This window comes from Contarinia nasturtii, unplaced genomic scaffold (genome assembly GCF_009176525.2).
Source record: "Contarinia nasturtii isolate CC-2019 unplaced genomic scaffold, AAFC_CNas_1.1 Cnas_scaffold_187, whole genome shotgun sequence".
Classification (NCBI taxonomy): domain Eukaryota; kingdom Metazoa; phylum Arthropoda; class Insecta; order Diptera; family Cecidomyiidae; genus Contarinia; species Contarinia nasturtii.
The window spans coordinates 3,060,685-3,079,628 of NW_022197544.1; the positions used below are offsets into that span (position 1 = coordinate 3,060,685).

Genomic DNA, 18,944 nt, shown 5'->3' on the forward strand with positions numbered 1-18,944 from the left:
CATAGTACTAATCCAATAATATATTACAAACAAACTAAAAAAAATTAGAAAAAAAAACATATATCAAAAATAAGAAATATAAAAAAACCTTGTATGTCTGGTGTGGGAATTGAGTGTTTGAAATAAACAAAAAATCCATGCAACACTCGAACGAGTTAAATCGTTTTGAAATCTCTGTTAACCCCAGGAAACAATAGGAATTTTGGTAGTTAGCAAAAATTGCGTAGAAAATCAGATACTAAATTCGTTTGAAAAATCTTAAAACGGAGGAGACAGTGCTACAGATCTACAAAATGGTCAAATTTATTTGAATAAAAGTCCGAAAAAATAATAATTTTAAAACAACAACATAAATAAATAGACATTTTAAAGCATTATCAATCAGTCGTCATATTTTCATTAATATAAAAAGAAACAAGCACATGTATTTAAAATACAGTTATAAAAGTAAATATGAACATTTACATATGTATTCAAAATTATTTATTATCTAATCATCTTCGTCGCAAATGTGAACATTTCGAAAAATTCAAACCATTTTTATACATACACATGGAATAAAAAATCACAATACCGTTCCGACCCGATGTAAACAAAAACTAAACCGAATAAATATAGATCGAATGATATAAAATGATTAATTATTATGATTGCGCTATGTTAATTGCAAATTACGGCATTTTCTATACATAAATCTCTATTTCTCTCTCGCTCTCTTTCATTAAAAACACACACATACACATACGACAGAAAAAAAGCATACACCAATTTCTCTATGATCCACCATCTGTGCAAATGGAAATATATATATAATATACATTAATTCGCGAAAAAGAACGTAATTTCATTTATATTTGAATTCATTTCGTAATCGATGACGATTTTTCACACAATTTTTCATTGTATTTTGAAAATTAGTTTATTTATCCAATTGATCACAGTACATATATTGGAGAAACTCAACAAAATTGATGACACATTTTCGAAATAAGCATGGGTAGCATGTCTAAATCGATGTGGTAAACGCAGGGTGTCCCAATAGAGTCCAGAACTTTGAATTGAAATGAAACAAACGGCAGTAATTCGGATTTAACCATAAGTTCAAAATGAAAAGACAATGGGGGTCCAGCTTATGCACCTTGGGATGAGGGAGATATCTGAAGTGCTGAAAGCAAGCGTTCAGAAAGACATACATTTATGCAAGCAATTGAATGATGCTTGCATCATTTGATGCGCATCGCTAGTGCTTTCGTTGTGCGTTCGGAGCACTTCGTGCGCTGCCGAAGATCCGAATGTATGGCAACAGCACAATCGATGCGCATCAAATGATGCAAGCATCATTCAATCGCTCGCATAAATGTATGTCTTTCTGAACGCTTGGCTGAAAGTGAGTGTTGCCATTGATTTTGAAAGAATCATGGAGTGTTCAAAATTCATTTTTACATTTTCAGGAAAATGGTCGAATTGCTGTTTTTTTATTATTCAAAATTCTGAACTAGCTATTAGGACACATATGCATCGATTTGGAACAAAATAAATTTTTTCATTGCAATGATTTATTTTTAAATACACTTCAGAACAGACTTACTTTTCATTCTTAACAAGAAAAACAATAATAAACCGTAAAAAAATTCTATTGTATGTAAATATTATATAATTAGATTCTATTGAATTTTAAAGGCAACCAAAAACTGAACAGACAGAAACTACTAATAAAATGAATTACAATGATTCAAAATGTACCAAAACAAAAAAAAAATGCATTTGAATTTTTTATGTGTCTCAAAAATGTTTTAATTCGTTTTCTGGTTGATTGGAAATTAAACAAATCACATAAAGGTTAAGAAAACATATTCAATTTTGATAACGATTTTCATTTTAATTTCAAATTTCATCTCATGGTGTTTAATAATAATTTTTGATTTGAAATACTTTCTCTATCATTGGCCATTCATTCCCAAGTTGATTTTTACGTGCTTCACTTTGATCTGGTTTCCATGACTTTAGCCAGAAAAATAAATTTATTATTTCTTGTTTTTCTTGTGTTTGATTCGTTAATCCAATGATGTTAACTTGTGGCAAATTCGCTATTGAATTAAAAGATTCATATTATTTTTCAATTAAAAATATCCAATTATTCAAAAATGTTACCGATAATAGCGTCTTTGCTTTCTTCTAAATGTTTAATAAATATTGGATTTTTCTGCCGAGTTAGATGGGAAAATGTCTTTAAAACATGTGGTGAAACATACGGTTGACATAGCAGTTTTGGAAGTGTTGACAACCAATTGCTAAAAATATTTTGTCCATAAGCAATATAAAGTTTGTGGTCCAGCACAATATCGCACAATATGATTAAAATACGGGTTCGAATCTCTTTGGGAAACTTCCCACGTTGATAAAGCACAACAACTGTTGACAAAAGCTCTTTGATTTCTGACGTGGTATCTAATCGCTCTTGAGAATTATCAACCAAAATTGTTCGCAACACTTTTACCAAGATTTGCAAAACATCCGTGCCATATGAATCTACACAAGCTAAACTCTCTATAAAAAAGAAAAACAAAATATTGGTCCGATAAGATTTTGTATTTTATGTATTGCAAAGACGTTGTAACACCTTTGATAAATTCGATGACAGTTTTCAATGACTGATTACTGCGTGAGTTTTTGCTCAGAGTCCAGAATACAAAAGCGATATTTAAATTTTGTTGGATACATTTTTGACCGCCTGCTTCAAAAACATCTTGCTCTGTTGCCATTCCTTTTGATTTTCGTTTACTACCTATGAGAAACAATTCAAGTTATTTTTTGAACAATTAAACATATTATTTTTGTTTGACTGCTTTTTTAAAACCTTTAAATCCATCAGTTTGACGATACGGAAATTCATTTAAGAATTGATTCGAAAATTCTTGGCTGTATCTTTTCCGGAACCATTTGATAAGGTCATCGTTATTAACATCATGATCACACATTTGAATAAATTCTAACAGTTGTTCGATGATTTCAATAGTGAATTTCAATGTGAATGCAGCTTCATTGGATATGCACACATCTTCATTAATAAATTCAGCCGTTGATTTTTTTGAATTACTTGCAGGTCGAGCTTCCATCCAAGTCTCGAATAATAGTGGCATTAAAATTTCAACATATTTTTGAAATTTTTGCCCTTCGTCACGTTCCATCAATAAATTTGATGCATTTGCGGTGGCCACGCAACCGGTTTTACGAAATAATAATGGCAAATCGCAGTTTCTATTCAGTTGTTTCCGTACCGATGAAATGAAAAAATCGTTACGATCATCAAATGAAAACTGTGTTTTTTGGAGACTGCCACCCATTATTGTTTGCTCAATTGGAAGTTTAAACCTAAAAAAGAACAACGCCGGTTAAGTTGCTGATCAAATTTTTACGATATATTGTTTCTTAATTGATAAACTTACGCATCATCGATTACTGTGTTTGATGCTTGATCTACATCCATTTGTATTTCCATGCTTGCATGTTTTCGATGTGCTACAAATGCTTTCAAAATACCCAACAGACGATCAAGTACTTTGCTTCTCCATTTGACGCCTGTCAATTTTCGTCCCACATTCGTTGTGAGTGTTCGGTCTGGTTTCGCTTCGGTGCGCAATTTTGAAATCATATCGAGGAAACATGAAAAAATAATGTCACTATTCGATGCAACTAACGATGGACTGTACATAAGCAAACAGTCCAAGAATAATAACGAATCTTCTTGAATTTGGATGTTTATGTGTGTCATAGCACATCGTAGATACGATGTGATAATATTGAAAAATGGCGAAATTAAATTCGATGTTTGTGAAGCAAACACCAAATTCAATGCTTTAAAACATTCTTTACGAACGTCTTTCTCAATATCTAATGCCAATTGAGAAATTCCCTGGATTATGGCTCCTAAATGTTTGCTGGTTTCTTGTGGATGATTCGTTATAATTTCATTTAAAAAATGTAGACCTTCATTTCGACTAGAAGAATTATGATGTTGTAGCTTCGATAACAAATCCTGTTGGAAAGCATTTTACGTTAACTAACAAGGAAATTAACAATTTGAATTCGGTTTTACCTTTATGTTGGATCGAACTATTGTCCCGTCAACTATAGTTGGTTCCTTAATTTGATCACGAATCACAATTTTTCGCACTTTAAATTCCGTTTTGGTAACATTTAAGCCTTTTGGAAGTTTTGCTCCCTTTAGTTTTATTTTTGCCTTTTCAGATTTCAAGAACTTTTTGTGTCGCGTCATTTTTATTTTTTTTCTGTTTACTTCATTCAATGAACATGTGCTCCATGTGCTATTGCCGTCTATTCAATCATGTATTTACGTATTTAACTGTCAAATATATTACATTCGATTGACAGGTGTTATGTTATCGTTTTTTTCGTTCCATTTGAACTGATCATCGGTAATACAGATTTGTTCGATTTTCATTCAGGTTGAATTCGAATTTCGAAAATAACTTCTACATTATTGTAATGACTACTGATCATTGTTGTCCGTATTCGAAGCAAGGTTATTTAATTGTTCAAACCTAAATTCAAATTTACCATGTATTTTTAACAGAAAATTTACAAAATATAAGGGTAACCGTATATTTTTTATTTACACGATTCATAGCACAATATAATTCGAAATAATGCGTCATATTTTTCAAATATCAAATAATATTTATTAAATCTAAAAAAATATGATAAAATTTCCATATTTCATGAAAAAAGAAACTATAATTTATGTGTATAAACGAATGGTTGAATCGGCACCAGATGAAAAGAGCCATGGCTGTGTTGGATGCCAAACAACATCAAAAACACCAAAGTCATCGTGTGGCTTGTGCGTTTGTAATTTCTTCAGCGGTACAATCAATGGATTTTGTAATAAATCGCTGCAAAAAAAGTCACAATTTTATTTATTATATATTTTACTCATAACTATATAAAGAGTACATACTTGTATACCATCCCATGTGAAACAATAACTGATTGATCATCGCTAGCTGAAGCAAAGAGGGGATATCTTAAATGGTAAGCAACACTTCGAACGGCATTTTTGTGTAAGCGAATGGTTTGATAAGGTTTCGTGGACAAATCTAAATCGAACCATAGCATCTTTTTGTCATACGTGGACACCAACAAATTATCGCCCTTGGGATGTATCGCCATACACGAAATCCATTTGCTATTCGTTATTAATTTTTTAAGCAATTCTTGTTTGACTAAATCATAGATACGGATATTCTTCTGCGTCTATATAAAACCAAAAAAAAAAAAAAAATTGATAAAACATTGATTAATGAACACTGGGTTTATGGAATTAAGAATTTAGTACTTACAGCTACAAACAAACATGGTTTGACTGGATGAAATAAGACGCACTGAATAAGACCTTTACTTTTTGAAAACGGTATTTGTGTACGTCTTTTCGATAGTTGATGAATGAGTGTACTACGATTGGCTCCTTCAGGCATAACGGTTGCAAAGTAGTCACCACGTCCATGCCAGGTAACTTGATTGATTGGTTTAAAGTGTGTTATAACTAAGCGGAAACCCTTTTCATATTCGTCACCTTCACTTGTTGACCACTGAACGGCCGTTTTAATTCGATCATTTTCCAATAAATCTATTTTTGGGGCTTCGACCAAAATTTCATCGGTTTTCTTGGTCAACATCTTGTCACCTATTTTGGGATTCACTAAAATCAAGCGTTGGCCACTTGCAATTGCGATCAATGAAATCTTTGGATTCGGACACCATGCCACCGACCGTACAATTTCGCCAGTTTCTAGAGTTTTAATACAACGACCAGTTGATATTTCCCAAACTAAAAAAATAAATAAATAAATCATCAGAAGGAATATTTAGTAAAAATGTAATACAATGTGAACAATTAAACTCACTCTTAACAGTGGTATCATCTGATCCGGATGCAAAGTACTCGCCTTTCGGTTCGACTGTAATTGTACGCACTAAATCAGTATGACCTTCATAAATCAAGGCTTCTGTTGTTGGGAAGGGTTGCAAGTCTTTTGGTGATGGTAATTTCGGGATCAAATACTCAGCATCAATGTTAAGTTTCATGCGACGAGCACGTGGGCATAAATACAAATCAAGACAACGCAAAAACCGTTCACGAATGTATCGAGGGTAAGATGGTACCTCACGCAACGAATTGAATTTCTGTGGTATAAAGTGTAGTTTACGCCGCGATGGCTCCTCTTTAAATTTATGCCATTCTCGCATCTCTTTCTCATCAAAGAGGTATTCTGGTGGTGGATTGTATGATTCAGCATGACCAGGTAAATCACGTTTTGGTGCGGAAACATGATCATGAATACGGCGCATATCTTCTTTACCGGTATCTGTCTCCCAGAGCATATAAAATTGTGGATCTTTCTTCCCTTTTTCCTTTTCAAGCTCTTCAGTCGTTTTCATCCAACCTGGAAGGGATTGAATCAGAGAAGAAAAATGTGCAAGTGATAATGGAAGCGATAGAAATAATGGATAGCAATTTTCATCATAACAAAAAATCTTAATACAAACCCATTTTAATTGCATGAACCAATTTTGACACTTTCTTCTTTTCAGATACAGACGGAATGAATGAACGTTTGTGATCTGGAACATTACGGATTGGCATTCTTTCTACCTCAGATGTAAACCAATCAATCCATGGCTGGAGTGAAAATAATTTGATTTAATTGTAATACGTTAGTTCGCTATTCATATTTTTTATAAACAAATATATAAAATAAATACATACGGTATAGTCATCGAAATTGGCATCGGGTATACGTCGAGAGTTAATACGTTTAATAAAGTCAATATCAGCATCACTGAGTATAACGTCTTGACCGGTTTGTGGATCTTTAACTGTCCGCCAAAAGTTTGGATCCTCCATTCGCTTCAAGAAATCATCGAGTTGATCACGTTTTGTTGGCTTAATAATTTTTTTGGCATCCCAATCATAGCCAATGTGTTTATATTCATCGTACCAATGCATTGGAATATTGCCAACTGTATTTCGAATATCTTCCTCGTCGTCAGTATCGTGCTTCTCGTATTCATCTAATTTATTATTACTTTTGCCTGAACTACCATCAGTCTTATTCAATTCGTTCTTGAATAAAACAACAGATTTCGGTTCAGTGTTTCTAACAGGCTTATTGCCCGGTTTCTTCGTATCATTTGACTTTTTTGTTCCATTCTCTTTCACTGAAACTACTTTCTTCTTACTTGAACTTGGTGTCTCCTCTTCATTTTCACTCAAGTCGCTATTTTCTTCAAATGACAATTCCTCACTACCATCACTGCTATACACATCATCGTCATTTTGTTCCTCATCGCTCACATCTTCTTCACTTTCGTCTTCTTCATCGATTTCATCCAAATCACTACTGTCTGCTGGCACATGATGTTTTTTGTTTAAGTTTTGTTGATAGTTACCTTCATCGTCACTTTCAAAACTTAACTCATCATCAGATGACTGCTCTGCATCCTCTTCATTCTCTGAATCAGAAGATTCAGCATCATTTTCCACATAATTTAATGTTATTTCCTAGTTTGGGAATTAAATAAAAAAACATTTTGATATGGTACTTAAACATAGATTTTCCCTTATAAAAGAGTATTTACTTCTTGATCTGATGTCGACTCATCTTCTATGGGTTCTTTCTGTTTATTTTTGTTGAATGGTGCCGGTTTGCGTTTTAAATTCTTATTTTTGGCCATTTTTCTAGTATAGAACAAAAAAACAACACCTAAAATACTTCTAAAGGTAGATTGAAAAATATGCGATTTAAAATGCGGATAACTATCATTTATGTGCGACCGAAATGTGTTTATTCGAAGCACATGTGAGTTGTGTGCTGTCATCGGAATGTCGAATATGATTGTTGAAAATATAGCGACAGAGGTCACTCTTATACGCCATTGGTGTGACTCAATATCCGATTCAGAGAGGGCGTTGAAAATCTGATTTTTCATTATTTACTCAACACTTTCATTTTCATATTCAAATCAATTCAAAAGAGACATTTTTGTTCGAAACATATACATTTATTATTCCTTCAACAATGTTGTGAATAAACAAAACTTAAATATGTAATTAAAGAAGGCATAAAAGTGAAATGAATAAATAACATTTCGCAATGGATTTTTATTTGGAGTTGGTGTTATGATATTTTTAAAAACAAAATGAGAAAAATTCCAGCTTTATCTCCCCAATCCAATGGGCTCATCGGCCATCGCCAGCTCTTCAGTTGGAGCTTTATTGCCTTTTCTCTTCTTTGAATACCATAAGAATAAAAAGCACGCCGATGCATTTACTATAAATACAGCCCATGCCATATAAACGCCGTATCCATAGCTGTATTCAGCTCCTGTGGGAAACAAATACTTCATGTTTTCTCTTTCATACTGAACGACGCCTGATACTATTTGCAACACTACAAAGCATATGGATGCTATATTTTGAAAATGAAAAAGAACATATGTATTTCTCAAAGTTGTTCCAACAAAAATATTTGATCAGAAAAACCTGATATGAAATGAACGCCGGCCGCCAGTCTTTTGAACATGTATCGTGGATTTAAAAATGTGTACATTGAAAATACAAAAGCCATTGTCATAATAAGCAAGCAAATACAAGCAAACGATGCCTGAGTCCGCACAAGATCTAAAAATTAAATATATTATTAAATATAATAATAAATAAATTCGTCAACAATATAAATTATAGTTGTATTCCTTAGTTTCAGTGAATTATTATATCTTTTAATGAAGGGAAAAACAACACCATACAAATCTCCATACATGAGAACGAATAAATGCAGGGAATAAACCGTATTCTTTACGTTTCATAACAATATTTCCGTTATAATTTTAAGTTTTTGATTTTACATGCAGCATAACATACGGAAAAGATAGATAATATATTGACTATTATCTTTTGTTCTTATTTTACTGTTCGATTGAATTGTGAATAAAATTCTTGAGCTAAAAATAACTGCTTGTACACATCTATCACTAAATGGGATTTCCTTAAATAAATTACTTTTATGTATGAAAATAGAAATAACATGTGTACATCACAGACTAATACAAATGTGTTTTCCATATATAGTAGCACTAAAAAAATACAGATATAGTAGCATCAAAGTCAACAGATTTGAGTGCGATTTCAAATATGGTCAGAGAATTTATAAATTTTGGTTTTCGCAATATTTTGGAAAATTTCTTACCAATTTTTTGTTTGATTTTGATTACCTTGAATATACCCCCACGCATGCGTGTGTGCTTTGAATTTTTCTTCGTCAAATGTTTCGTTTGTATAGCCTGGAAAAGATGATGAAAGAACGCATGTGTGCGTTTGATTATATGAGAATTGAGCAAAAAAAGTTCAACTTCATCAGTATTCGAATTATAAGATGTTGCGATTGCGTATTTGCATTTTTTTTTTAAGCTGATCTCACTTCAAATTAGTTGATAACTCCAAATTGAATGATACGAATTTGATCTATTTGAATCTTAATTCATTTATGAAATCTATTTGTTGCGAAGAAAATTGGAATTAAAAAATAGATCTGAGAGTTGAAATGTCTACTTTTATTTCAAATATCGGAAACGTGAAAAAAGTGACTAACCGTCAAGTGTAAATGAAGTTTATCGCTTCGAATTTGTTAGAAATTTTCTAATTTTTAAGATTGAGAGAGAGTCTTTTGAAGTTGGAAAATATTCAAATTTTCTTGCCATTTTCAAACCAAAGTCTCAAAGGAAATGTGATTTAACCTATCGATGTTTTTTTTTCGGCTGGCATATTTGGACTAGATTTTCTTCTTGGTGTGAATTAAACTGCAAGAAATTTAACACGAATAGAATATAGTTGAGAGGAAACAAAATCGAATCAACATCTTTTATAATGACTAATGAATAAACTAAAAATAAAAGTATACTCGATTTACTGTTTATGCTTGATTTCATCATAGAACTTGATACTTCAACACAAACAATTTAGGAAGCGTGAGAGCATATAAAATTGCCACAACAATTAAAAGCGTAACGAAAAAACAAATTGTTATTATTTTTCGTTCAAGTCCTACGCGGTCATATGTAGCCAATTTATATGTAACAAAAAAACCATTTTCGAAGTGATGTGTCCCGGGTGAAATCTGGACTTTTTTTTCTAAATAATTTTATAGGTTAACAAAAGTTTCAGAAATGTGATATGTATATATATATTTTGATGCAAAAAATCCTTCTAAAAACTTAAAGAAACTGTGAGCAAAATTTCGAAGTAAAAAACTACCCGAGTGGAAAAAAAGTGACTAAGTTACTATTGACTTAATTTAACTAAGGTTGCTTGTTTTTACAGTCAGTTTGTCCCAAAATGGTCAGTCACTTTTTTTGTACACGGGCTAGTTTAATCAGAATGATATTCGGTAAAATTACACGTGTACATACTAAAATAGTTTTATACGTTAAAATGTATAAAAACAACTGTTTTTTGCTATGTTCATATAAATGTCTGCTTACTGATAAAATATCAGTTTCATAACCAATAGGGAAATGATGCCCGGATCTGTCACAGGGTCGTCAAAATAATTTGAAATAGATGAATTTTGACTGTGAGGCAAAAGATTGGAGACTTTGGGGAAGAAACGCAAAACTTTTATCAGGAGTTATCAAAGACGAAAGTTACAGCACTTCCTTCTACTCCCAGGGTTATTTTCATTAAGTAATATGTTATATTAGAAATTATATGAATATCATTAAATGTGCAACGATTGCTTACACATAGGGAATGCTGTTAATATGAGTGAATGAACTTGTGCCTGTTAATGGTACATAGCACAACATTTTGTAATTCGAGAAAAAAGATGCAACAAAGCACAGATGAATTGGCGGTCATGCTTTTATTGATTACAATTTATTCAGAATAAACATACCTAGTAGAACCTCGTCTATTGATGGGTCGTATTCGGTTTCATTTATCAATGGAAAAAAGTTGTGGTACTTGCAAATTTCTGGAATCAAATAATAACATCATCATTGAAATTATAATATAATGTTTAATGTTTAATTTTGAACATAAATAACAAATCGAATAAAGTCGATTGTTTTCCATAAACATTTTCAAGTCTAATCAACCGTTTGATTTTTAGACGCAATGTCATTTAATACTCTAATTTCGAACTATATAAATGATCATGTTTCACTACGTGGCGCCACTACTTGATATGCCAATTAGAAGAACTAATTACACAAAATGTGAGCCGATAAAATATAAGCATACACAGTGAAAAAATATCATTCGATACTATGCGAAAAATGGTATGGTACGTACGAATCCACTATATAAATTACTAATCCAGCTATTCCACTAATCCAAAAACACAAATGTAAAATCGGAACTATTTTTCCTTTTCCATGCACTGTCTCGCTATTCCACGCGAATCCATTCACAGAATCCATTCGTTATTTCATTGCAATTTATCTAATCTTTACACTAAAAGTCTAATCCTAAGTTAATTGATGTTCCTGACAATTTAAAATAGTTTTTGGATAATGTTTTATATTCACAGGCTGATTTTTAAGCGTTTTTCTGAAAAATAAGGAAAAGTGAGGTTGTGTTGAGAATGGGCCTGGCGTGTCCAACACAAAAACATTATTCTTTTGCTGGGCACTTATTTTACTTCCTAAGACATCAATAGTTTATGCTACAAAAAAAAAAGTTATTTGTGTTTGGAAACTTGGCTACAACTAGATCATATATTTGACTGAATGGAGTTGCGCGTCGTAACCGATTTCTTTCTAGCACATTTATGTCTCCAGACCGAACAAAAAAATTGAGATATCCAATCTAGCTGATGTATTAAAAATATGTGGCCTTCCTCTACACAACGCAAAAATAATTTTTGGATTTGGCCGCAAAATACGCTTTTTATAAGCATATATAAAAATATCAGTTTCACTGGCACACCCTGTAGTTCGCTCGAGCTGTGTCAACAAAGCACTAGTAACACAAATGAGCAATGTCTTTAATAGGTAGCGTCTTCAACAAATTCTTGCGAAAATCAACCCCCTTCACCCACCGAAAAAAATTCTGCTCCGATATAAATTTTCTATTCCTATTCGCACTCCTTAGTAGTGGTTCACTTATATTAGACACCTTCTATATAATAAGGACTACTTAAAACTAAAATAACATACCATATTTAACATATCGATAGTCCGAACTTGGTTGACGCTTGGATGGTGGTGGGTCAATTGGTTGTAGAACAAGTTGTGTGCCATTTAAGATGACATTTGCTGATATATTCATTTCCTTGGCAAATTGGCCCAGCAACAAAACGACTTTCTCTTTTTGTGGCCATTCTTCAAAGAGTGCATTTTGTAAGTCTCCGGGCACAATAACTGAAGCTTGACGTGTTGCACTTACTCGAACATTCAGGGGGGTGAGTCCAAACAGCTCTTTTACTAATGTCAAATTGTGATTGGGTATAACACAACGGGATACGTTTTTTACTTTACCAACACTCGAATTGTTGGCAAGTTTTTTATATCTGGTTTTGATGTTATTAAAGTCATTTGTTTCGAGAATCCAATTTGCAAATAGTGCTTGTTTGAAACGATTGTCTATGCGGTCTACATTGTCAATTGGAACGTTTAGGTCTTGCCATTCTTTGATATATGATTCGTTGCGAATGTCTTTTTTCAGCTGGCTAATCTCGCTAATATCAGTTACAATTAGTTTTGTTAATAGTTGAGGTAAAGTGGAATTTGTCAGCAAAATTGGCGTCAATGCGTATCGACATAAGCGCCATAGACCCGTATGTGATGAGAGAAAATATCGTTCACTTATTGGTATAAAAATAGCTGTGTATATTATTTAATTGGCCAAAGACAGCATATTAAAAATAAACAGATGTTGGGGCAGAAATGACAGCATCAGCCGAGTTGTCGACAGTTGAGTTGCGTGAAAACAAAGAAATTTTTTGAGAAATTAAAAACAAAACATTTTTGACTTGGTGTGTGTGTAAGTCAAATATTTAAAACAAAAAGTGTGAATATGAACATAAAAGACATTTATAGTATATCGTTAAAGTATAATATAGAAAGCTACATAGTTCGATTTTATAGTTATTGCCTTCAAAATAATTTTAACACAATGAATATGACACCAATAAATAGCCCACAATTGTTAATCGCGATGATTTTTTAAATGCTTATAATCAGTTTTTCAATTATAAAGCCTATAAAATGTGCAAATCATATTTTTAGTTCAGTTTAGTCAAAACTAAAATTCTTCGGTAATTGACGAAATTGAACAAGTCTTTAAATTGGTTTATAATGAACTTAAGATTCGAGAAAATTCGGTATTGTGAGTATTTTTATATATTATTGATAAGCATCTCGTTGGGTAACGTAATTGGAGTGAAACGTGACTCTCGAAAGAAGAAAAAAAACGAGATGTCGTTACAGAAATCCAATTTAGTTAAAGTGTATCATTTGATGTGATTCGGTGAGACGACAATAGATATCGTCGTCTGTGGTCTTTTTGCATACTGCTTTTTCACTGTAGGTTTACTTGACCCTTTTTCTATATTTACAAAATCAACATGTTGTATTTTGTGTTATGATATGACAAAGAGTAGAGAAATTAAAATACTAACAACATGACTCATTGAAACTCGAGTAGCAGAATATAGTCGTACATGCCAAATTCTACTACAATTGTGATTAAGAATGAATTTGAACCTCGAGTTTCGAGGATGCTATTTACTTGTCTTACTCATAAAGTACGCGTAAACAACTTTTTTGTATATTTTAGTCGTAGATGTTTGTATATTCTTGTGAAACGCTATAAAAAATATGATATTCCTGTAGGAATAATATTTAAAAAAACAAACAAAAAACATCGAATATAAAAAGAATTTGTGATTTCAGATGAGGTTTCTTAATAGGAGGCTATTAAAGTCACGTATTCGCCAATTGCATTTCAATGCTTGACCATTTATAAAGAGCATGGCTATAGCCATAGAAGTTCTATAGAAGCTGATAACATAAATTATGCCAGTAAATTTATGTCGTGATAATTTTCAACAAATAGCGCGTTCATTTTCCAGTGTTCAGATTGAAATCTGAAGTTTGGACGAGCCAGAACATCCGTTCATCGAGCTTCATATTCATTCCAGATCATATGCGAAAGTAAGAAAAAATAAACAACAACGGTCGGTTTTAAAAGGTTTTTTTTTTTTATAAACGAACAAAAGGATTTCAGTAAAGGTTTGTGTTCATCACTGGAAGGAGAAAAAAAGCGAACCAATATTTTCTAATGACTTCACTTTTGAAAATATTAATTGGTAGTAACGGTTGAATAAACGATATTGCATTTTCAAAACTCAATTCAAACTATAAAACTATTGAAAGAATATAATGCAATAAAACCATATATACATCAGAAATGTGATAGATGTTAAAGTAATGGGTTGAGATAAAGCATTTAAGATCGAAATCACAAAATGCTTTTATACACATTTTTTTAAATTTCATATAAATGTCAAAATAAATACTACAAAAGTAACAGGAGCAGACCAATTAAAATTGTATAGTCTGCTTGCAAAAGAAAATTTCTTGTCCTCCTAACTCCCTTTTATTTCCTTCTTTTTGCTTCGAACAAATATTTGACACACTGACGTTATATATAGCTTGATTGTCGATCGCTTTTTTGGTGTCAGTCTTTACAGAGATAGGTCATCGTGTGAAAAAGTAGGTAACTATTTGTTTATTGGTTTATTCAGAATCAAGAGATTTTTCAAATTTTATTTCTATATTTCCAATAACGGCAATCAGCCGATGCAGATGAAGTCTATATTTGAAAGATATTTGTCTGTTAATTGTGATGAAAATGTTATTACGGTCGTAGTTGAAATTGAGTCGTTTTGATTTGATTTACTGACAAAGTTAATTTGGCCCGGATAAACAAAAAATGAAAATAAATTTTGATGAGAAAGCTAAAAGTTATGCGAAATACAAACAAAACAAAGTTGGGGAAAATATCGAATCGAGATATTTTGAATGTGAACTTCACATTTTGAAGCGAGAAAAAATAAAATAAAAATACGACGTTCAGAGTGTCGTGCGAGAGGTTTTTATGTGATATTGCGAAAACACATTGTATCATTTTGTGAGCGATTTAAATATTTTATTTGATTTTTATTTTGCATTTATGCTTGTAAATATGAGCGATGCTTAAATTTTAAAATCCATAACTGAATTTTCATTGAAGTTTTCGTTTAATACTTTTTTAAGCGTCTCAAATGGTATTTAAATATGAGAAACACTTGTTGCTTTACACATTTCGATTCGAATTCCAAGATTTCGTAAAAAAGGGTTCAATGATGTTCTATTTCTTTCATATATTGTTGATCATTCATGAAATATATAAATACATACGTTTTTCGCCGGCAACCAGAATCCAATGATCCGTACAAATCGCAATAGTCCATATAAATGCTGCGAACACTATCGATATTGTAATTATGAACAATACACGGCGCTGAAATAAATATTCGTCGTAGAGAATTTTGCGTTCTTCACGTTCAAAGCCGCCCAGCGTTGATGTTGACATTTTTATTATTCGTTCTTTTTATGCTTTGGCTTACTAACTCTTTTCTATTCTCAAAGTCTAGCGGTTAGATTACTTGTTAAGTATTGTTGAATATTTGTTATTGTTTGCACGATCGAACGTTTAATTAGCTACTTGCACTATACATTGAAATAAATTCGTTTAGCACTCTGTTTTATGTCTAGCACAGTTTTCTTTCTCTCTTTTGTTTCAGCACAAGGTTGAATGCAGTTTTCTAAATGATTTGTACACATCTATCTAAACCGGGGGCTGATACTATTTTTAAAGACTTTTGCTATAATGTTTTCGTTTTCATTGAATTCCTTTGTGTCTAGTTCAGTTCAAATATCGAGCATCAATTGCACCACTCACATCATTTTGTTGGTCAACTTGTCTGTCTGTAGCCATTTCCAATGTCTCCGTTTCTTGCTTGCTCATGATACGCAAAGTCACGCTATATCCATGATATCTGATGATGGCTTAAATGAAACTAGTCCTACTTTTCTAAGTGGAAAACTGAAATGGAATGTTTACAATTTGAGAAAAACGACATTTTCAGTCGTTCCGTTGCTTATAAAAAATAACAACACGTTTACAATAGACAGTCAGCTACTTTCATTTTAGTGTGCGATTAGCATATTTTCCCTTCTCTCTTTTCATGTCCATACAAGAATAAATTAGTAATGGAGATATCATCATCATCACGATTTGATTCAATGCTTTGAAACGTCCCAAATCCACATATCATCTCCCATCCATTCATCTAACTCTTATTCGAGCAAATAAAAGAAAACAACCATTTATGTACTTGTTCAATATACAAGCGCGATGTGAAGTAAAAAGTATGAATGAGGAGCAATAACCGATTTCAAGACACACTTCATTTGCATGCAGATCACAATATTTTGCATTTATTTGTCAAATTTCTTTATCTCTTTTCTTGCTATTGTTTTGTGTGCATCCGATTTGAGATGCTCTTATAAAAATTCTTCCGCTTGGCAAAAATATTCATTTATATTATGAGTCAATAAAATTCTGGACATTTTTCTCAAAATCATCACAAGGGATATGTATAAATTCAATAGTGATAGTGACCAGTTGGCTGTGGAATGTATATTGATAAAATGCGTAAGTCATAATATCTAATATCTTTTTGACGGATAAAGAAAGATAAAGAGACAGTAGGAGTGAGAAAAATTTCAAGCGACATTTGAAGAAATTATTTTTTTTTTTTTTTTCACAAAAAAGTATTCTATTTTTAATTTTGTTTTTGTAAAAATACTCTCCTGGGAACTAAATTTGGTTTTTGCTTCACGCAACATGATATGACTCTACCTAATATTGATTTTGAGTTTTCAATACAATAAGGTTTTTGGCGTAAAAATCAATTTGATCATTCATTTTCTCTGAATCCAATTGACACATTCCTGTTCCACAGCTTTTTTTTTTACTCAACTAAAAAAAATATTTGCTTTCAAGTACCACATCATTCGTTAAATTGACCGTTAAAAATTGATCTATGTAAATCCAACCCATGGATGTGCTCGAATAAGAATGAAAGTTATTTTTCACAGCTATAAAAAAAAGGCTCACATGTCGATAGTGTATGATGTGAACAAAAAATATTAATCTATTCCTTTTCAAAACAAACTTTATTCTCTATCAACGAACTAATTATCTGTACTCTGTTCTAGTTCACCAAACCACTGATAGTCCTTCATAGATCATAACAAGCTATTTGCACGATGAAAAGTAAAAAAAAAATCGACACTGATTTCAAGATGTAAATTGAATACTGTTGCGATTGCCGTTTGAAAATCAACTGAAAAAAGAAATCGAAAATAGCACACTACTTTTGTGTATTTTGATGGAACGAATGTGTAGAATGTATATTTACAGTAGGATAAAAAAAATACGACGGAGAAATGAAGAACAAAACCGAGTCTACGAGAGATACGAAAAAGCAACACACCGCATGCCAACCGAAGAAAAGAATACCAAGTAAAATCGAAAGCGAGAGACAGAAGAGTATTTTCCTGCTATATTTTTATATAATTTTCAGTGATTATTATATGCATATCCCGTCTACATTATACATCATGACTATTGGTCGAATTGTGTATAAGCAAAGGAAGCGTAAAACATTATCGTTTTACTTCTCGTGCGACTGCATGTCATATAGTTCGATCGTTTTCGGAGTAGGAGATTCGTGTATATGTATCTCTAAAAATGTACTCACATGCGAGTGGTTGAGAATTAAAATGGGAATGGCTATAGATAAGAGATAGTTGAGAGGTATAAGATTTCATGCTTTGTTGAGGAAATCTCCAAACCTACATTCCTATAGCTTCCTATACATATGAAGGATGTAATATACCGATATTCCTCATATATATAGCTTTTCCGTTTTACCAAAATTAATTTTCATTCAAGAGGTAAATGATTGGCGGTGTGGATTCTTCCTCTTTGTGATTTGAATGAGAAAAATTTTTCGCGAAAATTATTCGAATTTGCTAGAGTTTTAAAATGTGTGTAGAAAATTGAGGAGAATTCTTTCAATTTGCTGGGGTTTTTGGATCCGAGAGAAATTTTTTCGATTTGCTAGGGTTTTTCGTGGAGAAAATCACAATTGTTGCGATATGTACTAAAGTGTCAATATGTCTGAAGAAGAAGAATCAGCATTGCCAATCGCGATTCGCCATGAACATAACCTAAATAACCTAGGCTATTCATACCTACGTTTTTATACACCCGTCAAAACGAGTAACTGACTCTATCTTTGGTCTTAAATTCGTGCGAGCTAGATTCGTCGTTTATGTATGAGTCACAGAGCAACGAACAGCGCGTAACGTATAAACAGTCTCACATGCGAACGACGTATAAACAGTCCCACAGTTGGGAGTAGTATGCGGTGACTTACATAACAACAAAACGAACGCACATGAGTTCACATACTCCCCCTTTTTCACTATGAAGAAATTCGAACGATGTGTTTTAAACGAAATTAACACCAAAAATTGAGTTTGGGGAGTAAAGGCTCTAATAAAACCGTATACGGTGTTACCGTACTCAAATATTACTGTGTGTGTACAAATAAAAAAATGCTTCTGTACGTAGGTTGCTCCATAATTTTTTTTAAAATGGTACTTATAGTGTTGCCCGATGTAAACCATTGTCATATTCGTAAAGTTTGATGTTTTGGTATGTATTCGTGCCCTGAACCTTTTGTCGTACGAACGCTATTTGTATTGTTTACAGTGACTGGTAAACTGCGACTCAACAAAAAAATGAA

The 18,944-nt window shown here is 32.3% G+C and overlaps 3 protein-coding genes across 10 annotated transcripts; all 3 read right to left on the reverse strand.

The window, feature by feature from the left end:
- Nucleotides 1-1,769: 1,769 nt before the first annotated feature.
- On the reverse strand, nt 1,770-4,350 carry LOC116352410 (testis-expressed protein 10). The gene is made up of 6 exons (XM_031784981.1): nt 4,097-4,350; nt 3,447-4,036; nt 2,858-3,372; nt 2,621-2,785; nt 2,152-2,547; nt 1,770-2,087 (listed from the first exon to the last, which is right to left on the reverse strand). The coding sequence occupies exons 1-6, from the start codon at nt 4,274-4,276 to the stop codon at nt 1,906-1,908; spliced, it is 2,028 nt and encodes a 675-aa protein (XP_031640841.1). The 5' UTR covers nt 4,277-4,350; the 3' UTR covers nt 1,770-1,905.
- A 325-nt stretch (nt 4,351-4,675) lies between these two features.
- LOC116352655 (ribosome biogenesis protein BOP1 homolog) lies at nt 4,676-7,894 on the reverse strand. The gene is made up of 7 exons (XM_031785396.1): nt 7,660-7,894; nt 6,788-7,582; nt 6,568-6,700; nt 5,925-6,464; nt 5,361-5,848; nt 4,979-5,274; nt 4,676-4,913 (listed from the first exon to the last, which is right to left on the reverse strand). The coding sequence occupies exons 1-7, from the start codon at nt 7,753-7,755 to the stop codon at nt 4,760-4,762; spliced, it is 2,502 nt and encodes an 833-aa protein (XP_031641256.1). The 5' UTR covers nt 7,756-7,894; the 3' UTR covers nt 4,676-4,759.
- A 194-nt stretch (nt 7,895-8,088) lies between these two features.
- Nucleotides 8,089-17,524, reverse strand: LOC116352535. 8 transcript variants are annotated; one of them, XM_031785210.1, is made up of 8 exons: nt 17,246-17,476; nt 16,249-16,421; nt 15,481-16,168; nt 12,235-12,900; nt 10,971-11,048; nt 9,292-9,360; nt 8,564-8,701; nt 8,089-8,489 (listed from the first exon to the last, which is right to left on the reverse strand). In XM_031785210.1, the coding sequence occupies exons 3-8, from the start codon at nt 15,653-15,655 to the stop codon at nt 8,239-8,241; spliced, it is 1,377 nt and encodes a 458-aa protein (XP_031641070.1). In that variant the 5' UTR covers nt 15,656-16,168; nt 16,249-16,421; nt 17,246-17,476; the 3' UTR covers nt 8,089-8,238. The 8 variants fall into 8 exon arrangements, with proteins under 8 accessions (XP_031641070.1, XP_031641075.1, XP_031641073.1 ...); XM_031785215.1 differs by lacking the exons at nt 16,249-16,421; nt 17,246-17,476 and adding an exon at nt 17,506-17,524; XM_031785213.1 differs by lacking the exon at nt 16,249-16,421 and having other exon boundaries at nt 17,324-17,476.
- Between the last annotated feature and the right edge of the window lie 1,420 nt (nt 17,525-18,944).

Bases quoted from the DNA above. Each gene is read 5' to 3' on its own strand.
- LOC116352410 (XM_031784981.1), bottom strand. From the start codon at position 4,276: ATGACGCGACACAAAAAGTTCTTGAAATCTGAAAAGGCAAAAATAAAA. The intron at 3,373-3,446 runs GTAAGTTTATCA...GTTCTTTTTTAG, and splicing joins AACACAGTAATCGATGATGC to GTTTAAACTTCCAATTGAGC. The intron at 2,786-2,857 runs GTTTTAAAAAAG...TGTTTCTCATAG, and splicing joins TCAAACTGATGGATTTAAAG to GTAGTAAACGAAAATCAAAA.
- LOC116352655 (XM_031785396.1), bottom strand. From the start codon at position 7,755: ATGGCCAAAAATAAGAATTTAAAACGCAAACCGGCACCATTCAACAAA. The intron at 7,583-7,659 runs GTAAATACTCTT...TTCCCAAACTAG, and splicing joins AGTCGACATCAGATCAAGAA to GAAATAACATTAAATTATGT. The intron at 5,275-5,360 runs GTAAGTACTAAA...GGTTTTATATAG, and splicing joins AACCATGTTTGTTTGTAGCT to ACGCAGAAGAATATCCGTAT.
- LOC116352535 (XM_031785215.1), bottom strand. From the start codon at position 15,655: ATGTCAACATCAACGCTGGGCGGCTTTGAACGTGAAGAACGCAAAATT. The intron at 8,702-9,291 runs GTAATCAAAATC...TTTAATTTTTAG, and splicing joins TGCGTGGGGGTATATTCAAG to ATCTTGTGCGGACTCAGGCA. The intron at 8,490-8,563 runs GTTTTTCTGATC...TTCAAAATATAG, and splicing joins CGGCGTTCATTTCATATCAG to CATCCATATGCTTTGTAGTG.